Source organism: Mytilus trossulus, unplaced genomic scaffold, assembly GCF_036588685.1.
Source record: "Mytilus trossulus isolate FHL-02 unplaced genomic scaffold, PNRI_Mtr1.1.1.hap1 h1tg000187l__unscaffolded, whole genome shotgun sequence".
Taxonomy (NCBI): Eukaryota; Metazoa; Mollusca; class Bivalvia; order Mytilida; family Mytilidae; genus Mytilus; species Mytilus trossulus.
The window spans coordinates 559,206-573,768 of NW_026963309.1; the positions used below are offsets into that span (position 1 = coordinate 559,206).

Below are 14,563 nucleotides of genomic sequence, written 5' to 3' on the forward strand. Positions count from 1 at the left end.
AAGAAATGGACATTTGTCCGAATTAAGCCATTATTATATGTCGTAAAACAAATAGTAAAGCGAATTTGTCCGAATTATACAATAATTATGTCGTTAAGAAAAATCATGGAAATGGACATTTGTCCGAATTATCCAATAATTACCACATTATAAATTACACAATGATAATAACATATAATAATGGGAGTAGATTCGCGTGTCATTACACAGTTACATGCATTAACATTATTTTGATTCCCTGGCCATATCTTTTACATAAGGCCGTATGTATTTGTTTGTTTGTTTCGCGAACCTGATAGTCATAAGGGACGACATATGTGTTAATGTAATATACATTCTTCCTTATGTACAAAAGCTTAAATTTTCTCTTAAAAATCCCATTTTTTCCCATTTTAAACATTTAAATTTTTGTCCTCAGACAATCAAAAACTTAATTAAACAAACGAACGAACACACAACTAAAAAAAACAAGTCTGGTCTAATAGTCCTTGATGGTCATTAAATATGACGGACATTTTTTTTGCACAACAAAGAAATACACAACATTGGCCTAATAGTCCTCGATGACAATTAAATATGACGAACATTGTTTTTCACAACAAAGAAATACACAACATTGGCCTAATAGTCCTAAATGACAATTAAATATGACGGACGTTTTTAGTCGATATGCTACTCAAAAGCTGTCAATAAAGGCCGTTATGGTCTATGACTTAGTTGACAGTTATTGTATATGGTATTCTGTTCTTTATATTGTAGCCGTTGGAACCGAAGGAGGTGAAAACTAAGTTTAGAACCATACCGGTTTCAAATTCGGATTGCAAATATGAAAAGACAACATCCCATCTTCAAATTGTTATTGTTAGTGTTATTTGGAATACATTGTAGAGGTGCACATTTAAATATGTTGGTGAGTATTGATTTTTTTCAAGATATTGTTGATATAGCAACAATGTAACATAGATGTGCAATCAAATTATTTATCATATTTCATTATTTTTTGAATGTACAAGTGTGGACACAGATCAGTGTATCCCACCTGGTATTTTTTTCAATTCATTTTTGTGTGTTTCACATATGATTCTGTGTTATTTTTTAAATGGTAACATCGTATACTTACATGCAAGTTGGTTCCAAGACAATTTAGCTGTTATCTTGTGGTTCCTTTTTTGGGTCATTTGGCTTTTTAAGTATTTTATTAATTTGCGATAATATTAACATTTTGGTTTTCTCGTTTGAATGGTTTTACACTAGTAATTTTGTGGCCCTTTATAGCTTTTTGTTCGGTGTGAGCCAAGGCTCCGTGCTGAAGGCCGTACATTGACCTATAAATTAATGGTTAACTTTTATAAATTGTTATTTGGATGGAGAGTTGTCTCATTGGCACTCACATCACATCTTCCTATATCTATTTGCGTTGTATCAATATGGAATTAAAGGAGTTTTAGCCAGTCTGATATACTTTGTTTCTTTAAAAATTATGTAGAACATTTTGTCAATGTGATTTGTATAGTCAGAATTTGTTTTTAATTTATGATGGTAAAACACTTTTTAAATTTATGGTATAGTAATCAGAACGCTTTGTTCTTTTCTATTTAATATATTATTTTGTCAATTTTCTACAGATTGAACAACGTGTTACATTAATGCATATAAGATCACTTTGCTACTTTATCAGATAAAAAGAACACTCTTCTACTTTTATAGAAAGAATGTGTATAATATGTAACATAGATAGGCAATTTATTACATTACCACATAGAAAAACACTAGGCTATTTTAATATTAGTTTATAAGAACTATTTGCTGTTTTATTATTCAGTAGAACGCTTTATTACTTTATTATATAGAAGCGCATTTTTCTCCTTTTTGAAGTAGTTTTAACATTTGAAATGACTTAATATGTTTCACAATTTTTCATATCAGAATCTGTGTAGCCTTACTGTATACGGTTTGGGTTTAACTTTTTGCTCGTTGTTGAGAGCCGTCAATGAGTTGGAAATTTTAACATTCTCGTCCTCCAGTCTCTAGTTGATAGTTGTCTTATTTACAATTTTTCAACACGTCTTAACTTTTATGAATTGACAAATGTAAAAGAAAACTCACAGCCAAAATTATGTTTAAAACAATTAAGAAAAAAAAAAAGATTCCAAGCTACAAACAACACATAAATCGTATACATTAATGACAAAAGTTCTTCAGGTAACAATAAATAATGCATGAAATCGTAAAAAAATATCAACATTTTAGAACCGGACGTCATCTAATTATTCATTGACATAATCTTCAAAGATTGACGATGGACATGCGAACCTGGATATAAAATGATTATAAAAAAGATATTAACAAATATATATACGTATGGTACGTGTAAAAAAAAATTCTTTTTTGTCCTGTTTGGTTTAATTTTAAAATACAAGCGAATTTTAGGGCCTTATTTAAAAAAAAGATACAAAATTCTAAAAAATATTCAATATTCCGTTCTTGTTTGAAATGTTTGAGGCAAAAAAAACTAGTTGAATTATTTCAAATTATATTTACAAATTCGTAGCTAAATGTTCCTTTGTAATCAATTATCAATTATTACAATTGTTTTGTTGCTAAAGTTGGAGCATAATTTAAACGCAACAATTGAACCCTTTTATTTTCAAAACCGGAAGTAAAAATGAAAACATGGATTTTCACTAGGACTATCAAATTATTAATTTAATGCTATAAACTGTCACGTGTTCTAGCATTTGGTCAGGTTTTTTTTGCCCCCTGAAACGGTACATGCCTGTATGTGTAGTATGGCAAATTTCAATGATCCCTTTTAAGTGAATAGGAAAGTTGAACCCAATTCTAAAATCATTAAAAAAGAGAAATTAACATGTTCATCGTCAACTCTTTTTAATCTCAGGGAGCTAGGGGGGGCTTTAATGAACAATTGTGTCTTTACTTTTATGTTTCACTCTATCCGCTCATGCCTTTTAATCACTCTATTGGGTCCTGCTTTTTTCTCTCTCAAAAATTGTCATCCCGCTATATTGCAAATAATCTCATCCAGCCTTTTTCAAACTTCATCCTAACCCCTTTTTTGACCCATAAAATCAAATGGTAGCTCCTGTATTTGACACATTTTGTGTCTACAACTGTGAGAAATTTATCAGAGCTGACTCACAGGGATTCATTCGCTTAAAGAACTAAAATATGTTGCTCAAAATTAACACGCAGAAAAGCGCGATCTAAATTAGACCAAACATTTTTAAAGGTATCAGTGTGGACACATATAGGTGTAATTTACATTACATTTTGGCACTACTGTGATCTCGATCTTTTAAAATTATTTCAGGTCAAACTATTTTGTCAGCTAAAAAACGTAAGAAACACAACAAAAGTTAATGCCACCAAAATTATATTGTCCGGTCGATTTCACCTGACACAATATTCAAGTTTATTACAATTTCAAATTAAGTTGTCATTTTTCGATTCTTATCTCGACATTCATTTTGTCTTCTTTCTGCATTTGATTTCTCCTAAAAGGAGCACTCATTCAATCATAAACGAACTAATTTTCAATCCGCTGTTTTAACGTACTTAATGAATTTATCATGCATACAACTATCCAGTTCAACCGTGGTTAGAGCAAATGTCATAATTATGGCAATAAAAAATATGATTGAATGATGCGATTTTGTCGCTCGCCTGTCAAAATATTGTCACTTAACAGCGATGATCTCACACTGGCCAGTCATAAACTATCTCACAGGTGTCACGTAGCTTGTAAAAGACATTGACATGTTTTAGCGGTGTATTCCATGTGTGTTGTAAAGTGTATTGGATCGGAAACACACTTCCGTGCAAGATTGATAGCTTCAAATTGATGACCAGATAATAACAATAATTACCCGTTCTGTTTTATCGCATACCAATAAATTGACATTTATAATGTTTACCTACCAAAATCGTTTCCTGTCATCATGGCTAAAAATCCCTATCATGGTTGTTTTCATTAAAATCTATGATTCACAGGCACTTTTTTTTTATTCTGCGTACAACTGAACGCAGAATAAAATCTGGTGCGGCTCCTGATTGGACGAAACTAATTTCAATCAGGAGTCGCATCAGATCATCTATTCTGATTTAATTATTTTAATCGATGCTTAGTTTATCATTGAAGGTTTGAAAAAATACAAAATTTGAAATTCATATTTAACAAAGAGATGATAAAAAATCGATTTATGTACGAAGAAACCATTTAAAACAAAGTCTTGTCTTTCCCATAAGCCTAAAGGGAAAGCGGTACTATTTATTCTGCCATAGGCGACAATTTACCAAATAGTATCATGACCAATTCCCAACGGAGCTTGTTTATGTTATCCATGCCCGCCGTCATTTTACACCAAATTTATGAAATTTTGGAAGGCTTTTCGAATAACTCTCTCGAAAATATTTCAATAGGTTTATATAAAATTTATATTGTAATTTTACACACTGCAGTTAGGGACGACATCAAAAGATCGAATTAGGATAAAAATAGTTTGGGGGGGGGGGGGGGGTAAAATTCTTATTAGTATTCCATGATTATATTTAATCAAACAAATATGTATTTTGTAGAATACAAGAAAAGGATATTATCCAAGGCAAGGAGAGATGGGAAGAGTAGTATCATCACCAATGATCAATAGAAGACCAAGAAAAGTCATGTCTAAAACATTCCAATCAATCATCAACAGCAATCGCAATCTGCCATCAAATAATAACCAACCAAAAAATAACTTTCCAAGCTCTTTTCCATTAACAACCAAAAGCGGAAATCCAACTCAATATAATCAATACAATAACGTCTTTGCACCTCGTATACCTTCCCAGAATATTGGAGGTGTTCCGAGAATTGGAGGTGTAACAAAAATAGGAGTACCAAAACACGGAGGTGTACCAAATCTCGCAAGTGTGCCAGCAATTGGAGGTGTACCACAAATAGGAGGTATACCTAATTTAAACAATTTAAACAGTGCAAATATTCGAGCGCATCTTATTAAATTGATAACGAATATGAGTCCGGAACAGTTGAGCTTAAATGCACAAAGTCTTGGAAATGTTAATACTGCTCAACTTGTGAATAAACATACAAGACAAACTCCTGCATCGCCTCAGACTGTCAAGAACACCATTAATATTAAGGTAGTGAGGAAAAAGACCGTCCCACTACCAAGCATGATAAATCCAAATGTAAATCGAATGCACCGTCCGGAAGCTAAAAAAATAAGAAAAAGGCCAATTATTACCATGGTTCCGAAACGGAACAGAATGCCTTTAGTACTCAAATCGATTGCTGATAGAAAGCGACTTACAATGAGTGAACGACTTAAGTCTATTCCACCATTAAGTTTAAGCGCTTTGAAAAATAACGCAGGAGAGGTCGTGAAGGGGGAAGTTGCTTCGTCACAAAAGCAAAATACAGCTACCACCGATCCGACAAAGAATATAAAAGTTATCGCTAAAAATAATACAGCGGAAGTTAAAATTATTAACGAAAATCCCACAAGCTTAACTGGAAGTAGTAAGAATGATCCTAATTTTATCGTACTGAAAGATATAACAATAACAAATCATACAACAACTGGAGAGAACGGGACCTTTAATGGAACCAAAATGAGTGTGACTCTTATGTCGCAAGCGACAGGAGGACGTCCAATCGTTATTGAAGCAAGCAATAACATTGTAGTTTCACAAGAAAAAATGCCGAACGGAACCGTACAATTTATTATAAAAACTGATACAAAGACAACCACGGTCCCACCGACTACGACAACGGAAGTCAGCACAATGCTTCCGACGGAGGAACCACCCGAGCTTGACGAAATTATAACAACAGAAGCACCGTAAGACACGTCCGAGGAAATATTCCGAATGAATTATCGTCTGAATAACTCCGACGTTTGAGTCTGAAACTATCATTATTGGGCATTTGATTGATATAATAACGAATGTTAAAAAAAGTGTCGGAGACGATGCGACTCGGGAACATTCAGGGTAAGACTGAATGGAAGACGTCAGTGTTCCGGAAGTCATGATAATAACGTACTGTGAACACCATGCCGTTACTATAGTAACCATCTTAGCAGTTCCGGTTATCACAAACACTTACCAGTGATTCAAATACCAAATCTTACTGTCTCTTATTTGTTAGTATTAACGTTGTTTCGAAGCTGTGATAAAATTTTGTGGACGATATAGCCATAAATGGAAAGATATTTATATGTATACCTTCGAATGCATGTTTTATATTTGACATCGTTAATGTGAAGATGTCAATAGTTATAATTTAGTACCATGAGATTCTATGTTGTCAGATGGTCGTTAAGTCATTCATAAAATATCACATGTCAGTCAAAAGTTATCTGTATATCTGTGACTAGGCATATTTTCAATAATTTTTTTGTTGAATGAGGCAAATTTTGGTGCCGTTTTAATATGTTATCGTTTATCGTTAAATGAGTGGATTTGTAAAGGGAGCTATACCATTTGAATTTTATAGGGAGCTAGAATGAACCATTTTGTTCAGTTTTCTTTTTTGTTGTTGTTGTAATCTCTGTCCTTTTTCATTTTTCACTCTTTTCGGTCCTACCATTTTTTTCTAATTAGTTTATCCTGATTTTTTACTTCAATTGTCATCATCCTGACATGTTTTTTTTGCCAAGTGTCTCATCCTACCTTCTTTTTTTTTTAACTCAAAACCCCTGTTATGCATTTATTCAATTTCACCCTAAACTCCGCCCATAAACATCAAATGGTGGCTCCCTTAATAAATTTGAATGTCAGTCTTTCATTCATTGGTCAATTACTTTTTAAAGTTTTGTACTAACACTATGAAGTGAACATTCAGTGTCTGTTAATTAAGGATGTTCGCTGCTCATTTTCAAAATAAATAACTTTTCATAAAACTAGTGTGTATTGATAGGGAATACATTAAGGAATCAAAATAGCAAAAAAAATATAGGGGTACATGCGCTTGTTTTCGAGATATTAGCCATTGGAATTTTAGCGGGAAAATGTTCTCTCTTGATTTTTCATAGCTTTATCATTGACCAGTTCAAGTGCTCAAATACTATTAAAAAATAAATAAAATTTTATAAGACTTTCACAAATGACTTATTATTATACATGTAAAAGATTTATAAAAAGAAAAATGGGGGTCCATGGGGAATTTTTTTAAGGCATTAAAATGGATAAAACCAGAGGATTCCGAAAATCTGACAAAAAAATACAAATCATGACAAGCAGACATCCTTAATAAGAGTTGAAGGGGTTCCTTCCTTTCTGTATAGTCTTTAATTTTTCATGTAGTTTTCTCTATTCCTTTTATATTAGCACTTCATATTTGACATGTTCGGGCCAATTTTCTCTATTTATATAGAGATGGAGACACATAGAAAATGTCTTTCGTTTGAAATAATTTCCGTTGATTTATTGTTTAGTTTGTCGTGCTTATGTATTTGTTTGAAAAATCATATTCATCTTAAAGGAAGAGAATTTTACTACATAGTTTTTGATAGATAAATAGCATTGTGCTATGTGTTCATCCGCAAAAGCTAAGTCAACGTTGCATTATAATTTTAGTTCGTGTTATATTTTTTTTTTAGTTTTTTACTTCCATTTTGTTCCCCATTATTACTTTTTGGAAATCATTTTTTTTTTAAACTTTCCCAGTTGCGGATTTAGGGGTAGCGAGGCGGTTTTGATGATTATTTAAGGAATCACTGCAGTGAATGGGGTCTCTCTTATGTCAGTCAGTGCAACCCCTCCCCTCTGATGAACATTGCTTGACCCTCCACTGTTTTCCAATCATTAGTATTTCACATGCGTTTATACATGACCTCAATTTTGATATTTCGGAGGCCGTGTATGCTTAACCATGCATGTAAATGATGCAATGTGTGCAAGAACCTTTCTTCAGGAAATGATCCTTGTTTTACCAATCCCTGACAGCAGCAAGCCAATGAAGTAAAAGTGTAATAGTAGGGTTATTGATTTCAAATATGAGAAATCATTATCAAAGTTAATGAATAAACAGCAAACGAGAAATTTTCATTGAATGCCTTATTTTAAAATGTTTGTTGATTTAGGGTCACATATTGGTAAAATTGAATTCCTTTTATATTCCATATCATTGCGAGTAATTAAGACTTGGTTTTTGGTTTTAATTCTAAAATGATAAATTATGAAATATTGCAATAACTTTTTTGAAACGAACGTGGTTTTACATGTACACATTAACAACGTTATACTATTTTCATTGTATTTACTAGGTACACTAGTACATACGTTAAACTGTAAGTTAATATAAACTAAATGCCTGACTGTCTGACCGGCCCCCTTTTTTTCTTAATCGGTCTGACATGCAGATTTTTCGTTTATGATATTGGAATTATAATATTCATTGTCGGTGATTTCCCATTTATGTCAGTATGTCAGAATCTATGTCCCAATTGTCCGATTATTTGGGAAATAATGATTTTTATATTATAATAAATCACGCCTCCGGGGCAAATAACAATAAATATCGCACTGTCTTCATACAGGTGTCAACAATTCATTAGAAGAATAATTTTTACATGTACTAACCTGATTTTATTAATATGTGCTGCGACCAATAAATATATATTCATGTACAAGTCCTTGAATATACATATGGTTATTATTTTTCACTTGTGAAAAGTCATTTCCGATTTAGAGATTCTTTAAGGCAGTAAAATATTATCAAATTGTCGGATGTGTTTCCATTAGAAAAATTGAGAATAGAGAAGAATGGGGGAAACAAAATGAAGCGAATCGAAAAATAATGGATAAAATATATAAATAAAAGAGAAAAAGCTATAAAAAGCTACAGAATAAAGAAATTAAATTCCACTCTCCCTTTCCAGACCTTTCTCCTATAGTTCCGAGCATAATTTGACTCAAATCATATTGTACTTGTCCTCTTTTGTAGGTGATAATCGTCAGTCCTGTCTGTATTTGGACTTGAATTTTTGTTGCTGTGCTATTTGACGTCACGGCCATTGGTCTTGATCGCATAGGAGGAGGTGTCCGTGTAATGAAGACTACGTATCGTTAAACTCAACCCAATATTATGGTTTCTTTTTAGTCAGCGGCCGTTCAGTTGATGTTTGTGTTTTTGTATTTTTTTGTGTGTCAATTCTGTTGGTGTGTTCTTTTTGTGTGTCAATTCTGTTGGTGTGTTCTTTTTGTTTCTCTGAGTTTTTAATTTATTTTTGGAACAGTCAGTTGTTCCGTGTTCAGCATGGTTTGATGTACTTTTCACATTCGTGACAACTCGGCAGATTCCGTTAGTAACGGATTCACCCGAGGATTGTCGATTTGATACTTTTCAGTATTTTGATAGACATTCCTGTTATCATGTTAATGTATTATAACATTTAACATTTTATATCTATACCATGTTTGGTAGATAAATAGATGGTATACCCAATGGGTACTTTATTTGGCCTTTTAAACTTTTTTATTTGAGCGTAACTGATGAGTCCGACCAAAAATGAACACAAAAAAAGTTTCTCAGATTTTGTGTTTTTTGTGTTGTTTTTTGTGTTTTTTTTAAGAATATATAGTAAAAATAGCAAGTGACGAATATTTATGTTGTAGTTTGGTAAATGGAATTTTGAATGTTTGCAAAACAGTTATTTATTTATTAAATTGAAATTGTGTAACTTTTGCGTAAGAACACACATATATATATATATATATATATTTAATTGCGTAAAATGTTGTTACTGAGTTGAGTGTTTTTTTACTTGCAGGAGTGTATATGTTAGAAGACAATTCATTAAAGAAGAAAAAATGCCCAAAAAAAAATACAAAATACAAAATTATCGGCATATATTTTGATAACGCTTTTTCATATATCAATTTGTCATAAAACATATACTGAAATAGATAACAGATTTTCATGGTGAATTAATGTTTCATAATTTAGTTGTCTTTACAAGTAGGTTTACTTACGTATATTTTTAATTGTGTTAAACCTACTTTTTTAAAGAAAACTTATCAATAAAACCATATCTCTGGAAATGACGTCATGTTGCCAATGACTAAAAAGTTTTAGGCAGCCAACGAAATATCGTAATATCCGCTCATAGCTTTGTTTTACTTGTATCAAATTTACGAATGCTTTACCAATTTTTTTGGATTATTGCAGAAACGTTGCAGTTTACTTAATACATCTCATAAAAAAAGTGTCCGGTACAATACTTTACCCTGTTCCGAATGGATATACCGGGAAATGTCGAATGTAAGAAGTTTATTTTTTTGTAATAATGACTCAATATATTAACTGTAACTCTTTAATGTATTGTTAACTTTTACTATTTTCTTTAAATCCATATACTAATCGATTTCATGAATAAAAAGAATATTTTATGAATTATAAGTTAATTGTATATTAATTTATTTAAAAAGAGGTGAAAAGTAAAGTCACAAAAATACTGAGCTGAGTCTCCGAGGAAAATTCAGAAAGGAAAGTCCCTAGGCAAATGACAAAATCAAAAGCTCAAACACATCAAACGAATCGATAACAAGTTAACTGTCATATATTCCTGACTTGATATAGGCATTTTATTATGTATAAAATGGTGGGATGAACCTGGTTTATTATTATAGCTAGCAAAACCTCTCACTTTCAAATTTCATTATATTGGCAACGATGTGAAAGATATCAAAGGGATCTAACTCATAAGTCGAAAACAACCTGACAACGCCATATCAAAAAAACAAAAAACGACGAAAAGACACAAAAAACAAGAAAGGACAATAAAGAATGAGTAACACGAACACCATAAAAAACAGGGGATGATCTTAAGATTATTGCTATCGTCAAAATCATTACGATCTCAATGGCATTAATATAAAAATAAAAAGACATGATATTATTTTTAATGAGACAGCTATCCACCAAAATTCAAAGAAATTGGATGCATGCAATTATAGACAACCATACGGCCTTCAACTATGAGAAAACCCCATACCATTTGGTCGGCTATAAAAGTCCCCGCCACGAAAAATATAAAACAATTCAACAGAGAAAACCAACGGCGTAATGCATAACAATACAATTTACGAAAATCAAATATGATAGAGACATGAACCAACGACAACCACTGAATAACAGGATCCTGACTTAGGTCAGACACATAAAGAAGGAGGCTAGGTTAAATATGAGGTGTAACAGTACAACATAAAAAATAAGCCGGTAATAAAAAAATCAGTTGACAAATGCTTAACTCATCGGATGGATACAAATAAAAATACATATATCAAAAACACAGCGTGGACGTGGACGAGTACTTACATACGTCAAAAAAACAAAAAGACACAAGGTACAAATCTGAGAGTATTTACAGTTACTGAAAGCCAATAATAACTATTGAAAAAACGTCCCTTTTATGGTAAACATTGTGTAGAGTTTCTGGTGTTACACTGAAGAATCTAATTAAAATCTAGTAAAGGACAGTAATTGCTATTGAGGTGAGATTCGTTTAAAGTAAGTTCTTTTGGGTATAAGCATCAGGAGTATATAGTTAAAGAATTTTAGATTATTTGACGAAAAACTATCCTTAGAGATGTTAAATTTATTAATTATTCAGAATATAGATGGTTCTTTACTGAGTTTGCCCATAAACTGTGATTTATAATAGAAGAGGAACAAGTCTATTAAAGTGGCACAATTAGTGCCCACAAGTATATACACATTTTTTAAGTAAACCTCATTGCCGAAACTTACATAAATGTTGTCAAGGAGAAAACTGGGTGCTGTTAATCATCTTATCAGACCCCAAGGACGTATGTATAAAATATTTACCTTTCTCATTAGAGAAATATGCTCTCTGTATGTATGTGCCTGTCCCAAGTCAGGAGCCTGTAATTCAGTCCTTGTCGTTTGTTGATGTGTTACATATTATACGTTCTTTTTTGTACATAAATTTATTTATTAAGCCCTTAGTTTTCTCGTTTGAACTGGTTTTCGTTTGTCATTACGGGCCCAGTCATACCACATCTTCTTTACTATATTTATAAGAGTTACAGCAAATAAATTTACAACCATAATTATCAAACAACAATTTTAATCAGAAAGGAAAACTTGTATTTAATGAGATCGTATGGGCGTATTGTATAAAGCGAGGAAAAGTCAAACAGTTAATCGAAACAAAAGGACTAGCAAAAGCACGTAATTTATCTAAAACATCCAATATTTTTTTACAATCGACAAATGGTTTATTCCACATTTTCATTAAGACAAAACATGATGGTCTAGACTGGCTTTACAGAATATGATAGGCTTAATCTCCATAAAAATGGACTAACAAAATAAAGAATAGCAAACAAATAGACCCCAAAAAATGAATGAACAGAATTTATGAAGAATAGATGAAAATGCATGGTACAGCCGTGGCACACCTCTAACAGAAAGACAAAAAATTCATTAAAAAGACTAGGCTTATAATTTGGTATTCTTGACGTGTGTTTCGTCTTTTCTGCAATGTTTTCCGCTATTCCAGTTCTAATGGTGGATTATAGAACTCCTCACTGAACATTGATTTTGTCTTGAAAAAAGAAATCATTTTCCTATAAATTTGAAATCTGACACACACACACACCCCAAAAAAATAAGAAAAAAATGGATATTCTTAAATGCATTTCTTTTTGGAAAAAATGATCCGGCAAATATCATTATTATCTGTTCTGATTTTAAAACACGGATTTAAGATTTACAATGTACACACAAGATATAATAAAATATTGTATGTCCCAGTTTATATATCACTACAGCCTATGTGCATATTAAAGTATTAAAGAACACATATGTTTTTTTTGACAAAATGTGTTTTGGTGATGGTGTTTTGTTTATAAATCTTACTTTACTGTTTACTGAACATGCTTGCTGCTGGCATTAATCTTTATCTATAATGAACTTGGTCCAGTAGTTACAGTGACTTGTTGACTTATTTGTAGATCTTCATGTGTTGAACGTGACACTATTGCTGTTTACAGTTTATATCTATCTATAATAATATAAAAAAAATAATAAGCCAAAACTGCAAAACCCTTTAAATTACCGATTCAGGGACAGCAACCAAACTATGGATTGTCCAATTTGTCTGAAAATTAAAGGGCAGATAGATCTTGACCAAATTATTACGTTATGTCGGCCATGTTGGTTGGTGGGTCTTATTTACATAATAAATAAATGATGATTGTGGCAATGTTTGATTAAATTTGGCCCAGTAGTTTCAGAGGAGAAGATTTTTGTAAAAGTTAATGACGGACGATGACGGTCGATGGACGCCAAGTGGTGATAAAAGCTCACTTGGCCCGTTTGAGCCAGGTGAGCTAAAAAAAAAAAAGGAATGAGGAACCTTTCAGGCTTTATTTTCCTATTTTGAAACTAGAATGTAAATCAACTATGTCGTAACATCAAGGCAGAGGGCTAACTCGGGGTGGAGACGAATAGGTCGTCAACCCTCGGATTGGAAAACGTATCGTGTTTGAGCATACAATCTTCAAAATCGTTTTTAGTCTGGCTACACTCTGTGATATATATTTTTTTTTCTTTTTGGAATAGTTCCCCCTTTCAAAATCCCGGAAACGCTCTTTACAGTAAAAATGCATTTGAACTGTGCAGTATATCTGAGGTATTTAATGCATTATTCTGTTTAAAGCACCGTAAGAACTCAACAATACGCAAAGTACATACTGCATAGTCAGCTATAAAAGGCCCCGAAATGACAAATGTTAAACAATTCAACATGTTCAAACGAGAAAAACTAACGGCTTTATGTTTAAGTCCATATGTAAGGATGTGTGTAACAAAAGGAAAAGCTGGAAATATTTTTTACAAAATTTCCATTTACATAGTTAGCTTTTGATCACAAACAAGCCTCTGTCCAAGTTTGGTAGAAATACAGGATTAAGAGTTAATGAAGACGAAGCGGCTAGTTTACCTATATACTCTCTCTATAAGAAGACCTGGGTTGTGGTCTATAACTTAATTCATGTACTTTTAATTTTATAGGACATTTTCTCTTAGCTTTATCTTTTCCCATCATTATCTATTTTTTGCAATTTGACATCCCACTATTCATAATTTCTCTAATATTTGCTGCCTAATTTTTCTCTATTCTTAATAGTTGATATAAATTCGTAAGTACATTCTGTGATCATATGAACTTTGTATTTAAAATAATGAATAAAAGCAATATATCTAAGAACTAATATGTTATCTAAAAAAGATTCTTGGTAAAATAGAAAGAAATTCCTTTTACTCAGTCAGTATGGAAAAATAAATGATGTCGACCCAGAGTTATCCCTCTTTGTACTAATTTTATATTAGGTCTCTCCCCCTTTTTAATGAACACTAGCTGTTTGTTATACATTTGTAAATAGATCAGAAATATAATAATTACATCGGTTTATTTTGATAGATCTACTTTAATGTGTCATACAATGAGTAAGAAGAAATATTAGTATTAGTATAAGTTGCCAACTCGGGTTCGGATTTGCCCGTCTTGTT

The 14,563-nt window shown here is 32.0% G+C and overlaps 1 protein-coding gene across 1 annotated transcript; it reads left to right on the plus strand.

The window, feature by feature from the left end:
- Positions 1-679: 679 nt before the first annotated feature.
- Positions 680-8,200, plus strand: LOC134700882 (uncharacterized). Its single transcript, XM_063562033.1, has 2 exons — positions 680-910; positions 4,597-8,200. The coding sequence occupies exons 1-2, from the start codon at positions 827-829 to the stop codon at positions 5,866-5,868; spliced, it is 1,356 nt and encodes a 451-aa protein (XP_063418103.1). The 5' UTR covers positions 680-826; the 3' UTR covers positions 5,869-8,200.
- Positions 8,201-14,563: the final 6,363 nt, after the last annotated feature.